This window comes from Pleurodeles waltl, chromosome 7, assembly GCF_031143425.1.
Source record: "Pleurodeles waltl isolate 20211129_DDA chromosome 7, aPleWal1.hap1.20221129, whole genome shotgun sequence".
NCBI classification, from domain to species: Eukaryota; Metazoa; Chordata; class Amphibia; order Caudata; family Salamandridae; genus Pleurodeles; species Pleurodeles waltl.
In genome coordinates this window covers 388,092,196-388,108,704 of record NC_090446.1, presented here as the reverse complement: position 1 = coordinate 388,108,704, position 16,509 = coordinate 388,092,196, and the positions used below count along the sequence as shown (strand labels likewise).

General features: G+C 44.5%; 1 protein-coding gene across 2 annotated transcripts in view; it reads left to right on the top strand.

The window, feature by feature from the left end:
* Positions 1–291: 291 nt before the first annotated feature.
* MMP24 (matrix metallopeptidase 24) overlaps positions 292–16,509 on the top strand; it is a 701,821-nt gene continuing 685,603 nt past the window's right edge. Inside the window, exon 1 of one of the 2 annotated variants that reach the window (XM_069243836.1) lies at positions 292–829. In XM_069243836.1, the coding sequence (XP_069099937.1) occupies positions 707–829 (123 nt within the window). In that variant the 5' untranslated portion in view covers positions 292–706. The remainder of the gene's footprint in view (positions 830–16,509) is intronic. The other variant, XM_069243837.1, reaches the window with a different exon arrangement.

Here is a 16,509-nt window from a genome sequence, read left to right as displayed (position 1 = left end):
AATTGAGGGATTAAAAAAGGGGGGAAGGGAAAGAGCGACAGACTGAAGAATGGAAAAGGAAGATAGAAGGAAAGACGAAGAGTGAAGAGAAATAATGGAATGCTAATGAATAGAGAAAGAGTGTGTGTTTGGTATAGAAGAATAGAGAAAATGAGTGGGATCCAAATTTGACTGTGCTGCCGAAATAGAAAGAGAAAAAAATGTTGGGAAAAATAAATTGAAAAAAATATAAAAAAGCCGAGTGAGGAAAGAGTGGGATATAGAAAATTAAACGAACAGCGAAAGGAAAACAACAAAAATAAGGAGCGAGAAATAGAAAGAGGGTAGATGAACGAGAACTAGAGGAAGGGAGGGCTGCGAGGGGGAATAGAGCGAGAAATATATAGAGCGAGAAACAGAGAGGGTGAAGGGGAGCGCGCACGCCTCAGCGCTATCTCTTTCTGCACAGAGACGTCCCTCGGATTGATGCTCAGGAGCTGAAGGATCCCAGGGTGGAGGAGGCTGCCGGACGGGAGCTAGGGGCAGACAGTAAGGGTCGCTGCCTGCGCCGCGCTGGTGCTGGAAGGGGCTGCAGCGACGGGGCGGCGGAAGGCGCTTCTGCTGGCAGCACCGCTTGTGGACACGGCAGCTGGAAGCACCGGGCGGCGCGGGGCCTCACCTGCCCGGGATGTGAGGCCCTCGCCATCCATGCTGAGAGCGGGGAGAGATGGCCGAGGCTGGGCAGGAGCGGGGCCGGAGGCGGCAGGCCGGTGGCGCCGGGCTCTGCTGCCTGCAGGTCTGCCTCTGGGTCATGTCCGTGTGCGGGGAGGAGAGGACCTTCATCGTGGAGGTAGGTCACCGCTGGCCTCTGGCGGGGGAGTTTAGGGGCTGGGGGAGAGGGGTGACGGAACAAGTGCGCACTGGGGCAGAACAGGTACACCAAGAGAGCCCCGTCCGGATTTATTGGATAAGGTAGGCACTCGCGGGAGAAAAGCAACATAAACAAGGGGGATGGGGGCGTTGAGGGGTAGTTCAGTCGTATACGAAGAAATACAAAATACTGGCGTTCGCGACAGGACAATGAGAATGCCAATTCTGGCCTCGAAGGCACAGGGAAAATGTAAATAGTGATGCCCAGGGTAACACGAACAAGGATGCATGAAGCACTGTAAGCACAGCCCTTCGCAGGGATTTACAGGGCAGCCTGGGCGCTCTTCGTACACAGGAGCAGTACAGTTCAAGTGTTCTGACCTGACCCACGTATATCTGGCCATCCACAGGCCAATCCAAGCACACGCGTACACAGTACACTACATTGCATGCACAGTGACACACAGGACAGTACGGGTTTAATAACATTACGCGGGATACTGTGAGGACAGCAATACCCAAGGCACTGTGAACAACTAAACATGGGCGTATGTAAACAAAGGACTGGCACCGCAACGTAAGCACGGGCGTACGTGGCATAAAAAGTACAGAATGAGCCTCGGCAATTTAAGCACTGGAGTTCACGTGGCAATACAAGCACAGGTTAGATAGAGCAATGCAAGCACCAATGGCGTAACGAAACTTGAGCCCCCCTCCCCTTGCACAGTTCGTGCAGGGGCCTCCTCGGTACTCAAGCAGGAGCTCTGAGGCCAGAGTTCTTTTCAGATAGCACCCCACTGGGGGCTCGCCCTCTCCCCACCGCACCGCGGGGGCTGCAGGGGCCTTTGTTACGCCACTGGCAAGGAGTGACCAATGTAATTCAAGCTTCGAGATATACTGAGCAAAACAAGCACAGTGAAATGCACCGAAATACGCTATGTCGGGGGCAGAGGAAGTACTGCAAACATGGGAGAAAACAAGCACAGGCACAGACATGGCGAACGAGCTGCGGCTCTCGCTCACAACAGCGAGCATAGAGGGCATATAAAAAACTTGGCGAGAAAGGGCAAATCAAGTAAAGAAGTGGTAACAAAGCAACATAGTGCAGTGCGAGCACATTGTTGAATTGCTCAAACCAGAGAACAAGAAGGGCGCACAGAATAGCTTCAGCACAGAGAACACTAGCACAAGGAAAACATTGCCCCAGTAAGCAGAAGTGAAGATCAAGTACATGGGTGTGTGGTAGAATAAAGCACTGCACGTCATACATTGCATAAGTGCATACTCAGCAAGGTCATACTTTCCACAATAAAAAACAAAACACAGGCCTGTAAGTGTTACACAGCCCTGACATAGCATACAGCCTGCCATCTCTGAGCGAAGAACAATAGTAGCAGGAGACTGGGTCTATCATGCATGCCTCGAAATCTTCGAAACTGCCATTCAGGCAAAAGATCAGAGGAGTACAACCAGAGGGACAGAGATAGTGCAACTGAGGTGTTGGGTGACATTTGTTTCATGCCTGCTATTAATATGTATTCAGTGTTGCATTCACCCTGATGGCTCGCTGGTCCTTTCTTTATGCCGGACTCACCCAGCAGACTTGGTTGCACCAGCTTGGATGAAACAATCTCCATGACTTACAACACAGCACAGTCGTGTGTTGACTAGAAAAAGGTCCTATTGATCCTATTGCCTGTGTCCGCGATCTGCAAGTGTTTAGCCTTTCTCAGCTGTCAGGCCTGCAGAACACCAGAGCACATCAGCGCTAGCTGTAAGCAGTCGTCTTGGCATTTGTTGGTTCATCAATGCATTGAGGAGCATTTGTGCATGGATGATTTGATACGTAGCATAGCCTGTGGACCTCTTCCATGTTTCAGGCCTTCTGTGTCAAGAGCAGTGGTTGACTGGACTCGATAATTCCAGAGCTTTAGGTACCTATTGCCCTGTCTCCACCCTCATGTTTCATCAGGAGCAGTTTTCTGGGTTCAATATGCCTAGCATTCATTGTGTTGAAACCACAGTATTCAGCGTTCTACCACTACTACTGTGGTGGACACCACCATGTTGGTAATGTACGTCACAAGGTCCTGACCCAGAATAACTGTTGTCAGTTACAGGTGGAAGTAGACACATCCCAAGAGGCCAGCCAGTGCTTCCTATTCCATTTGGGATTAGAGCTGTTCAGGAGTGGTAGATTGAATGAGTGGTCCTCAGCTATACACTACTATCATCGCTGTCCTTAAGTTGGCAATTTGTATGAGGGTTGTGCCATTGCCAACTCTCCTGGCATTCATGATGCGTTTATTTGAGTTCTGTGGATGAATGTTTGAAGGCACTGCATTCTCAATGAGGGGATTCTTCAAGGTTTTGAAAGCCCATTGTGTGGTCATCTCTGCTACAGTTTTTGGCACAGGTGTGATTTTGGGAGCGAAGATGTATTTAAAGAATGTTGTGTATCAGAGCATTGACACTCATTTTTCTTCCTTCAGCATCAGTTTGGCTACTTTTTGATTAGAGAACCCTGGAAGGGGTCATGTGTTGTGTTACAGTTCTGTTATTGTGAAGAAGAATGTGCTGTTGCTGGTGCCAGTGACACTTTGGTTTCCTTATATGGTTCGGAAAGATTTCGGAGCTACTTCTGAGGTACTTACACCAGTTCAGACCTAGGCATTGAACGTTGCAATGTGGCCTGGGACTGAGTCCATTTCCATCAAATCAGATCCTGTTGTGAGATGCAGCTTGCAATATACACGGTTGTGATGGCGGAGACATGTATTTCACATTCACTTGATTGGTGGCCATGCCGCAAATGTAGATATGACTTGATCTTGTCCCGTGTTTTAGGTTTTATAATGGCACATTTTGGAAATAAACAAGGCTGCCAGCAGAACTCTTATTCTTATTCAAATAGGTAATAGTTTTGGATTCGATTATTTACAATCTTATTTTTGAAGTTGCCAGTTCCTCATGGATGGAATGCCCTGGCACACGGCACTCACAATAGCTGCATGGCTCTATAATAATAACAATAACTATTCTTGAACATAGTTACCCACAAAACACACAAATCATTCACAACAACATAGAAATGTTAAAGAAGCAGTTAATTGTGACTATATTTTGAATCGGATAAACCCACAAAATACAAACAACTGAAAAACAACATAAATAATTAAGAATTATAATGTGTTATTAATACTCGAAAATATAATTAGTATAGCAATGCGTTTTGTTACGATGCAGCGTGAGTGGGGAATTTATTTGACATTTCGATCCCGATGGTTTCCTTAGACAGGGTCACCTTCGGGACATTTGTCTATAAGTCACTTAAATAAAGCATCCTATAGAGCTGTTCAGTTGTTTTTTCTGTGTGATAAGAGTACATATGGTCCTGGAATACATTCTAAATTATTCTACACCAGATCCCCCATGTGTTCTTTGCCTTGGACCCTAACATTGCTCCATTATTGGTATATGCTTCACCTAACTCCGTACAATTTGTGGTCATACTTGGGTGTCTCCTTGATGAGCAATTCTCTAGGTTGCTTTTTGACGTGCTTTTAGACACATATCTGATTATGACAATGCTTAAGTAAACCATTTGAGTCGAAATGTTGACAAATTTGATTTTTTCGCAACATAAACTATATTTTCCCCAAAATTATGCACATGTATAAGCACTGTATGGCTTCTGTGGAATAACCATTTGTACTGCACGGTTAAGGCAGCCTATTGTTGATTTCAAAGTTGCTATTTTTCTTGTTGTATATACATTTTTTGGCACCTTACTTGCACTGCACTGTTACAAGACCTACTGTGCTGCTATACTAATTACGTGCAATTTAGCAGAATGGTTACGAGGAACGTAACCACCCACAGTAAATCTACTCGATTTAGAACCGCAAGGAAAAGTATCAATGCAAATTCTGCCCCTCTACTGACAGATTATTCCTACACCACTTCCAGAAATACAAGACGAATCATATTAACCCACAATCAAATGCTTCTCCTGTCTCTATCAACTTCCACACCTGCACTACCCTTTAACCATGCTAAATCATATTGCCTTCCTATGCGCCTATATACACTCTCTTCATAGGGCATGGCATCGCCTTTAATTCATCCTAATCCTCCTCTCACCTCAACTACTCCTCACACAAACTACTCATTTGCGTTGATTCTCTTCTCTATCCCCTTTAATTTAGTTAGTCACCCACTTTATCGCTCACTCAGCTCATGAAAACTAAGCCAACTATCCAAAAAAGAAGCTAAAGTAAGGCTTCTATCGGATTGTCTTTATAACACAAGAATAAAAGTTGCTAATTTCAAGCCTGTTGTGAAAGCACTCAGAAACTAAACAAATGACCAACCACTCACCCTTGTTTTCTTCAGACTAGCGTGCTACTCGCAGAAAATGTGCTGACAAAGTGCTTCAAAGCCTTCTCAATCCTACAAAGCGCTTCATAAATTATAATTACTGTACCGAAGCTTCAATGTTAGCCTGTATTTATATCGACTCCAAAATGCCAACTACCAACATTTAGTAAATAGATATTTCGTTCAGAATAGAAAATGTACACTTCCATTAATACTGACTATGTTTGTAGTCCGTATTGTTGAGTTGTTTTGCTGCTCCTGTCTACAACATGGCACACGTACCTCACACACTCTACCATCAACTGGTAATTAGTACAAGTTGAATGCCCAACTGGTAATTCCTACCAGTTGAATGGCATTGGTAACTCTTTTCCGTTTAAGAGCAATGTCCCTCGTTGCGAGCTCACGTGACTCAACAGAAAGACTATCCTTGAAGTACAAGAACTCCTCCAGCCGAAGCCACTCATCAGCCAAACGTGATCCAACAATGAAGAAAGCATTGAGATTGCTCAGGCCAGGCTGAGAGCGCTTGACCTCATTCCGTACGTCACACAGTGAGAAACCCATTCGGTCATCGCTCCATACAATTTACAATGTATGCACTTATCCAGCCGATGCAAGCAAATCGCAACATCCATGGATCGTCCAAATGTAAATAAAAAGGCACACTCTAGGGCACGCACAGATCAAACGATGGACGCACCCTTTCAAAGCAGAAGCTGCTTACAAACACAATACAACATTTCGAGGCAGGCATTCCGATGTGTTGGAGAACTGGTCCTATTGTTATTTATGAAGCGTGGTTTCAATAAGTACAACACATCTGTTCGAAAGGTGTCTTCAAAGCAGGGGAATATACTTCATAATTTTGTTTTCGAAGTACTCGGTGCCCTCTGTCCAGCGTACTGAAATGTGCTGTGTCTGCTCGGGACGGGGTTCCTTGGGATGCCTGCGTTGTTTTAAATCGTCTTTAAAGCTTTGGGCATCCAAGGGTGAGATCGTGATTTGTGTTTTGACGAAAATACCGTTACTTTAAAGAACGACCGCGGCTGAAATTAGCGCACATGGACCATTTGCTGAAATGCTTGATCTGCAGGCAGATTGAGATTAGAATACATCGATGTTGGGTGGGGCGTCTTCTTCCGGTGAAGAGGGAGTCAATGCTTCCAAAAATAGCAGCAGCCCCGTGTACAGGAAGCAGTTCGGGGAGCAGCGCTGCGGGGTCGCGGAGGCCCCCCAGGGCACCGTAGGACCAGTGAGGTGCACCCCATGCCCCCGAACATTGCGTCATTCGGTGCACGCCTGGCACATTGTTTTGGAGACATTGTATCATAGAACCGGAAGTAGCGTCTCTCCTGCTCCCACTCCTCTCTGCACCGCAACAAAGGGTCCGAGCTATGGCTGCTCAGCCACGAGGGGCGTTTATCTGCTTCTCGAGCGTACAGTTACAGGGGTCGAGTAGAACTACTATTAACGGACCATGTCTAAACATTGAGTTGTACATCTCTTAAAATCTTGCTGCGTGCACGAGTATCTTGGCCGCTCTGCGTATTCTCCACGCCATATTCCTCGATTCAGTGAATATCTTTTTTAGTGGGGACGAGAGGGAAAGGATGGGGCGTTTAGGAATGAAGGGGTCTGTTGCTGTGTACCCGCGTGCTGCTTCTTCAGTGCAAGTAACATCTCCCAGGTGTGTGTATGGTAACAAGAGGGGTCTAGGGTCGTCTTAAAGACGCTTTTCAAGCGCTTTCTTGTTTTTGCCTATGTTCCTTGTGTGAATTCCAGTTTCACAACACTTCATCTTTTGCTCATTTCCTAGTGTGCAACCCAATGAGTAACCACAATAATAAAAAATAAAAAATCGATGTTTCCATGTTGACTGACATTGCACTTCCCTTATACTTAACAATGTCTGCCACTCTGCCACTACACCAATGAACACCACCATTACTTTAGCATGATGAGCACAGGACAGATGACAGCATATTGGCAGACACATGGCGCACTTTGAGTTCTGCTACATAATGTAGATCGGTTTGCAACCTGAAATTTACAGGTCCGGAACCCATCATCGTCCTTTCCATGGTGACAAACTAGGATACACTGAAATGAACAACAGTTAACCCTTTTTTATTAAGCACCAAGGGACCGTTCAGTTTATGATGTAAAGGTTATAAATGTTTGGTCGATGCTGCAACGCAAATCCATCGACTGAGGTAAAAGAGGCCCTGAAATTTGCTGTCACATATGTGGGATGTTCTCTAAGCCAACTGATTAAGGGTTACCCTGCACAAAGTACACCAGTGCTATCTTATGGTTGCCAGGTAGCATATGTTAAATTGAGATAGCTATTGTAATACTTTCCTTGGAAGCATCTTCTTGGGCTAACTTAGGGAACCAAGTTAAGGCCATCAGGCTTGAGCATTTCCCGTTAGACTGTCTCGATGGCTGTCTATGGAAAGACTTGTCAAGTACATGCATACAATTCAAAATGCACTAAGTTCTGATCCTCAAACAATGAATACATACTTTGTGAGTAAAAAAGAAATTTTATGATGAGGCTGTCACCAGGTCAATTTAAAATCCATTGTTAAGAAACAGACGAAGAACGATCCTTACTAACTGATTTTAATCACGTGTCTAGCAAACCCAAATGTCCTCATTTCATCATTTAATAGTGCTGGACACTAAACCGTTATGTATGATTATCTTTTATCCTCAACATTCAATAAAATTCTCAGGCATATGGATCCGATCGATACCTGAAACTTATTGGGTGAAAAATGCCGGATAAATATTGAGACATGCAGATTTGGATGCACGAAATACCAGAATCTGCATGTTATTCACTATTTAAGGGTCAAACTCCTAACTGGAAGTTACTTATGGACCCAATAAAATTTGACGCTGTGGAGTTGGATTTTGTCTGGTTCTATAACATTTCAGCTTATTCACTGGGCCACTTGTAATGAGGGCCATGATGTTTTCTTGCAGCGAGGTCTAGAGCCTGATGTGCATTTTTTAAATATCTGTTTATTGCATTTTTGATAAACAGAAAAAAACATAGTAAACATGAAACATGTAACTAATAATATCCCAGCTGCATGGTGTTCAATTGTTGTACGAAAGTCTATGGCCCTCATTACAACCCTGGCGGTCCAAGACCGCCAGGGGTGTTTTGGCTGAAGCACCGCCAACAGGCTGGCGGTGCTTCAGAGGGGATTACGACCGCGGTGGTAGCGCTGCGGTCGCACCGCCTGGGTCGGCGTTTTCCCGCCACATTTGCCCCGGCGGTGATAATCCGCCAGGGCAGCGCTGCTTGGGATTACGAGTCCCCCTACCACCAGCCTTTTCCTGGAGGTTTGAACTGCCAGGAAAAGGCTGGCGGTACGGGGAGTCGCGGGCCCCTGTTGTGGCCCACATCCCCGCTGGGCCGGCTCAGCGGGGTTGTCCTTATGGGCACCGCAGGAGTGCGGCTGCATTGGCGGCCGCACGGTGGTTACCGCCCACCAATGTTGTAATGCCCCCCTATATGTCTATTGCATAGGTTTGGTGGCTTTTAAATGTCATCTCCCACCTTCTGCCATGGCCTGTTTGCATTTTTCAGAATGGATCTTCATCGCATTCCATGTTGTTGTGCAGCGCTCGGGCAGTCTGGTCAGGTCTACAAATTCGGACATTGCCCCATTATACTTCATCCCTTCCCTGCCAAGAGCCCCATATCTTAGCCAATCTGCGGCAGCAGCTCCTAGCAGCTCCTGGCTTTTTAGATTAGTTCCTTAGCCTTTTGAGACCAGTCCATGATGTGCAGACATCTGGTTGTAAAATATCAGTTGCAAATTTCGACCAGTGTGGACATTCCCCAACAAGCTTATTTTTTAATTCACAAAGGGGAAGAGATCCATGGAATCCTGTGGAATAATTTACCACCCCAAATTGGTAGTCAGTAATTTTTCAATGTTTTGCACCTGGATTACGGTTGCAAAACACTGAGACTCCTACCGATTTGCGGTTTGAAAGGGATGACTACAACACGCCTTTTCGAAATTGTGAAGTCGGTAAAAGTTTCATACGTAGTAAAAACCTAGTCTGGGGCTACAAATGCAATTATTTTGTGAATCGCAGCGTTTGCAACCACAAAATAGGTTTGCACATCAGGCCTCTATGTAGTAAATAGCTGTCTTGCAAGTTTTGAAACATAGAGGAAGACAAGTTGATTTTTTAAGGAATCCTAAAAGAGTACTTACATTTTGTTTTGTCATTTTTATCAACATTTAAATTAACAGTTCTGTACATTATGGTTTGCATTAGACTTAAATGTATTTATAAAATCAATTACTGCAATGCAATCCTGTGGAATAATAACTTGTTTAAATAGGATGACTTATAATGGCCGAAAAAGCAGGATGGAAGAAAACATCACAGAAATCAAACAAAATTGGCTAACCTTATCACACTTTGGTCTAAATTTACTAGGGGTTGCACAGGCTATTGTACAGCTCAAGTTTTCACTGAGCCAGCTGGATTTTAATAGTAATAAATGAACACAATACTTTGGCTCGCCTTGTGACACACAAGGGACTTCGCAAAACTTCAGAAACAAAACCACTTGACGATGATATTGAAGGATTGATAGTCATAGCATGATATTCCCGAGCGTAGAATTATAAAATGGGAAAGGTTTTAGCAACTTTCTCTTTTCTCGGTCTAGTTCAAACCCATATGTCACATAGTAAAAATGTCCAAACAGTGACTCTCATTTTTAGGTCGTGTGCAAGCACTATGATTTTTTTTTTTTAAAGATCTCTTTTATTGCTTTATAATTGCATGAACGCATACAAAAACAAAATAACTTCCCATCTTTTTGTAACTCCCCGTCCCCCTCCCTCTCCCCTTTCGCACTTCCCATCAATTATACAGAGGTATTTGTTCGGTTCACAAATGAATCACTTATTTGGTCTCTTGTACGATCTTCAACAGGAATGTCTTGAACAATTATACATGATCTGTTTCTGGTAAATCTGCCTCTGCATCAGAGTTAGAAGTGTCAGGTGTTCTAAAATTCTCGAGTATCATGTTCCAGTGCTGAGCATTGTCTCTAGTTCCTAGGCCCCTGAGTGTTTCCCTTAGTAATACTGTCCCTTCAGTTTCCGCCCACTTGATTAATACATTTCTCCAACGATTTATCTGTGGTCCCTTCGGATCTTTCCAGTGTGAAGTTATTTCTCTCCTTGCAAGTATCAAAGCCAGGTCTATGAATCTGTTTGTGATTTTATGCTTGCTGGGGCGAGGGAAATCTCCCAAAACCGCCACCATGGCTGATCGGGATAATTTTCTGCCCGTGCAAGTGGAGAGTGCTTCAAATATCCCCATCCAGTAGTCCCCGATTAGTGGGCAACTCCAGAGCATGTGCAGCAACCCTGCTGCTAGTTCTGCACATCGGGGGCAGCTGGCATTTTCTACACCATGAATCTTTGATATCATATAGGGGGTTAAGTAAGCTCTGTGATAAACATATATGTTTATTAATTTAAACCTGGCATTTCTGGAAACTGTATATATGTGTGTGGTTATTCTGGTCCACTGTGTGTCATCTATTGTAACATCCAGTTCCCCCTGCCATTTGGTCTTAAGTTTATTTAAGGGAAGACATATGCTGGTTAGTAGAGATGTATATATCCCTGAAATCAACTTCCCTTGGTCTCCTATAGTGCATATTTGGTCACAGGTGTTATGTCTGGGGGGCTCCTCTAGTCCTGTACCCCACTGTCTACGAAGAGTCCTAGCAATTGCGTTAAAGGTTAGGAACAGCCCTGGTGGTATCTGGAACCTTTCCTGCAGTTCTGCATAAGTGCACAGTTTCCCGTTATTATATAGAGCCCCTATGGTGTCGATCTGAAGTGCCATGAATTGGATGATACCCCTTATTACATGATTACCTGTGACGGTTCCTATACAGATCAGGGGAGCCTCTGGCGAGTACGGTGTTCTGGTGTGTGTTCGTTTTAGGTATTGTTCCCAGCAGTGACGTGATGCTTCCCATTCTATCGGAAGTGTTTTATTCTGTTTCTTGGGGTTTAGTAGAATGCCCAGAATTCTATCACGGGGGCAGTGGAGAGGGGTTCTCAGTGCTTCCCCCACTGGGGGTGCTCTGATGAATGGCGCCAGCCATTGGAGTTGGCTCGCCCAATAGTATAATTCAAAGTCAGGAACAGCCAAACCACCCTCTGCTGTTGTTCTCTGGAGGGTGCGCAATGCTATCCTTTGTCTGCTGGTTCCCCATATAAATCCTGTAATCAAGGACAAAATTGTTTTAAATACCACCCTCGGTATAATGAGTGGGATGGTTGCAAAATAATATAACATTCTAGGTAACACTATCACCTTAATCAGTGCAACTCTCCCAGTAACCGCTAGCGGGAGTGTCTGCCAGAATATCATGCTGTTTTTGTTACTCCTAATTGTGTTCTGAATGTTCCCTTCTAGTAAATCCTCAGCGGAGTGATAGATATTGACCCCTAAATATTTGAATGTGGACGGGGACCACGGAAGACCCCGATTGTCCATTGGTTCTTCGATACCCCTAGCAGCTGGAAAAATGGACGACTTCCCCCAGTTTATCCGGAGTCCAGATGCGGCTCCAAAGTTGTCTAACATTGTCATTGCTCCTGGTAGATCGGTCTCTGCGTTCCGGAGGAAGAGTAACATGTCATCCGCATAGAGAGCAATATGATGCGTCCAAGCATTGATATAATGCCTTCGTAGAAGTGTGCAAGCACTATGATGTGTTGTAATCTATTTGGGCTTTTAACCACGCCCACCTCACGCCCATCACTATCACTTGCCTTTCAAAAATCTCTTGTTACCATTGGTTAATGCTTTACGTTTGTCCCTCCTTAGGGCAGGTTTGTTACTGTCTTGGCCATCGACCCTGTTACATGGATAATTGCACTTTTGCTGATACTTTTGACTGGGAGCAAACTCCTTTTTCCTTTTGTGTCCCTCCTTTGGTCTCATGGTGGCCGTGGCGCTTTGAATCGGCTCACTTATGTCAACTGTTTTACTTTTTATTTCCAATTTAAGTGCCAAGAAAAGTCCAGTAAGGGATTTACAATGCTAATAGCTCTACAAATACGAGACCCATTGCATTGCAAATGCTTGTTATAGTTCTGTTAATCTGCGAGGCAGCCCAGTGGGTTGAGTGCCTGCTTTAGCTAACTTTGCGTGACTATCAAGTCACAGGTTACAATTCCTACAGTGGGCGTTCAGCATTTCATCTTTCTGAGGTTGTTAAAATTAGTGCCATTAAATTGCTCAATAATGTTAAGCTTTTTCATAAGCATTCAGTGTGATCTGAAAAAAAAAACTGTTGTTTGACAGACAACTCCAAATTGACTTGCTGCACAAAGTGCAGCCAAGGTTTTTCTTCTCTTACCACTTGACAGAAAATAACCTGCTAGAACTCTGGAAATGCTTGTACACTCCCAAAAGATGCATGTAAACTCTGGCCTCGATTTCGGGTGCCTCGTAAAAAATCGACAGCCTTCAAAACCACTGTTTGAATGGGTATTGGAATTATAAGCTTGCTAGCTAAATCTGACAGTTTGATTTTTTCCCTCGATGAATTTTGAAAGGTCTCCTTTGCCGAAAGTTTGGTGGGTGAAAAATGCCCAGTAAATACAAGGACATGCAAAGTTTGGTGTGATACGCTCTGAACTCTCTGTGCGGTTTCCCATTCCAATTACCCTGGGGAACTCGTAGGTGGTGTTTTTTTTATCTGATCTGATGGATAACTACCCCCATGGTAGAGTTAGTTTTTGGGCCCCATAAATAACACCTAAATACCGTGGGACTCGTAATCATGGCCAAAATATTTTTAGCATTTCTTGAATTGATGGCATCTCTTGACAGGTTGACAACTCAATTTTGGTAAAAAATCTGAAACCAGGCTATAGACTGACTTAATTTCTTTCTTCAGCTCAATCACAAAATAAGTTTTTATATCTTTTGAACCTACTTTATCCAAACTACACCTTAGGTACCAAAGGGGTTGCTATCCCCTTTGCTTTTATTTGACATTTGTTTAATTACTGATACTGGGCTCCCAGAGGCCTCTCTGGTAACATTTATAAAACTTCTCCTTTCCGTAGCTCTGCTCACCCTCCAGAGTGTTTGCCTTTGCTGAGAAATAGCATGCGTGTATTTCCCTTAACCCGGTCTGCTACTAACCAAACGGGGCAATAACTGGCTCCCAGGCATTGCCCTGTGGTGAGGAAGTAAACCCTCCTATAACTAGAGCGCTTTTCAAGCAATCCTTTTAATTAACATATTTATGAATTACTTGTCTTTCAAACAGGGACAATGAAGACTTGAATGTTTTAATCTGGTGGGCCCCAGGCTTGCTAAAATGGTTGAAGCTCAGTGGGTTACTCCTTGAGCCCAGTTGTATTTTCTGGGGCCAGGGTTTTATATCAGGACATGACATAATGCCCTTCCCTTTGTCCTTCCCTGCTAACTTAGGAGGCATTTGGCTGCCAGACAACACTGTTCATGAATCCAGAGCCCTTATTTGTATGCACTGCACTGAGCAAGACACCGGGAAGTGCAGGCTTGCTAACGTTTCAAAATATTTTAAAGTGTGGGGTGGGGGCGAGGCTTTGGAGGAGGCAGGGTTTTGTGCCGAACACAGCCAGAGCACTTTAGCTCACTACCTCCCTCTACCCTAACCAAAAAGAAGCTGTTGAGACTATTGCCAGTGTCCTGTGGAGAGTTCACAATGTGGAGTGGACATTGACTGATCAAAGCTTCCAAACAATTAGCCAGAAACGTGCTGTCTGCAGGGGTTACCAGCTCACCAGAAACAGTGTTGACAGGTGACTAAGCTACCCCTAGCTCTCACTGTGTGGGAAGCTATCACCTGTATGTGATAAGTGGTATACCCTCTGATATGCAGACAATCAATAGCCCATGTCTTGAAAAAACAAAGAACATGGAACTTTGTTATAAAAGATAACCAATCTTTGGTCTGTCTTTTTCCTTAAACCTCCTATGTTCTAGATCAAAATGCTGTTGTTTGGGTCTATACAGGATTAGTCGAATTGTTGCTAAGTGCATTATGTATTTTTTTATTTATGGCATTTATATAAGTGCACTGCCACCAGAATAGTTTTCTGACGCTGACCATAAACCCATGACAGTTCGAAATGGGTCACTCAGACTCACTGCTCAAAACACGATTACTTAGGAAAGAGCCAGGTCTTAAGAGCTTTTTAAAATGTCAGAAGGTCTGTAAATGATCTGAAAAGATCGGAAGCTGGTTCCAGAGCCCGGCTGCCCTGACCATAAAAGTCTGCCCACCTTATCTAGCTTTCTTGAACTTAGCCACCTGAACAAGGCTGGTGAGGATGAGTGAAGATCTCTGCTTGGACTATATCTCCTCAGGCTGCTTCGCAGGGAGACCAGGCCCATCCCTGCAGTTCTTTGTTTGATCGGCAGCTAGAGCACCTCCTTCAGGGCTGCGGAAGCTGAAGCCCTTCTTGGTCTGTTCAAAACAAGTTTCGCAGCCAAGACCTGAACTCTGGACTAGCGGAACAACAAATAGTCTGGGGCATCTAACATCAGAGCATTGCAGCAGTCGAACCAGCTAAGAATGACACTGCCTACCACTGGTGCTCTAGCTGAAGAATGGAGCATAGGGAGAATCTTCTGCAGGGCTCTCAGGAGAGCAAAGCAAGAGCCCGCAGTTTTGTTAAAGTGGCTCTCAAGGCTAAGCTTGCTGTCAAACATGACCCTCTAATTCTGCACCTTATCCACAGGTGCGAGCTTTCGATCTGATGGAAAAGGCCAAAAATATAGGGGGAGCTCTACTGGCCCTTTCTTGCTTATGCATGACAATGGCTTGATCTTGTCCCCATTGCATTTAATGAAGTTGGAATTAAGGCACTACCTGATCTCCTGCATACATTTATGGAAAGAGACCAACTCCCGGTTTCCTGCCAGTGACAAGAATAGTTGAGTGTCATTGGCATAATTGACCAGTTGTAAGTTGTAGGGCTTAATCAATACAATTAGAGGGGCCATATAGATGTTGGAATGAATAGAGCTAATAGCATAGCCCTGCAGCACACCTTGTTTCAGCCTCTCAAATTCCAAACAAAAAGGAGGAAACACCACTGCCTGACATCTATCCGTGAAGTAGGGACAAAACCATTGCAGTACAGTCCCTTTTATCCCAACATCAATCAGCCTGGAGAGAGGCCGAGAGGTCTAACACAATCAAAACCACAGAATGCCCCTCATCTTCCCTTGTTCTGAGCCCATCCATAGCTGTGAGCAAGGCTGTCTCTGTTCCATGGCCTTGCCAGAAGCCAAATTGTTCCAGCAGATTGTTGGCCTCCAAGCACCGAGATAGTACTTTATTCACAAATCTCCCCAGAATTTTCACAGGGTAGGGCAGCAGAGATATTGGCCTATAATTGACCACAATGGACATGTCCTCAGAGGGCTTTTTCAAAATGGGCGTGACAACTGCTTTTTTCCAGATGGCTGGTACTGACCCCTCTTGCAGAGATTGGCTGCAAATTTGCCAGAGTAGTGGAAAAAGTCCAGCTGCCTGTTCTTTCCAAGCATAAAGTGGCAGTGGATCCAAACGGGAACCTGAGGAGAAGGTCAAGGCCAGTGCACAGAAAACTTCCTCCAGAAAAGCCCCAAAAGGATCCAGCTACAGACATGGGACCTGCAGTCAGAGTCGTTTGGTGGGGTACGATTGGGACACCCCCCACGAACCCTCGCAAAGGGCATAGTGGGGATGGAAAGGTGAATGTCTCCAAGAAATTATTAATTTTTATTTTAGAACATCACCGACTCATCACAAAGTGCCTTAGAAGGTGTGACTACCTGATTTAGGCATGATGGATTGGACAATTCTCTCGTAATTTTAAACACCTTCCTTGCACTGTTTGGAGCAACTAGTATGGCATTGGCGAAGGACTGAGCTTTGGCCTTCCTGATACCTTTTTTATATTCATGAAGGGCCTCCTTAATTGCTATTTTGGCTATCACCCAATAGGCACAGCACAATTTCCTTTCTACCTTCTTACACTTTTGCCTCATAAGTTTAAGCGAACACTAGATTTCATAGATCGCATCGTTTTCACCTTGAAATTAGGAGATTTACGGGACTCACTGGACAAAGCTCTAACTCTAGGTATTTAATCTATAGAAAAGCAGAGAATAGGTGTACTGCTCCGGGACTTTCCCTGTGCCGCCGAAATGAGCAGG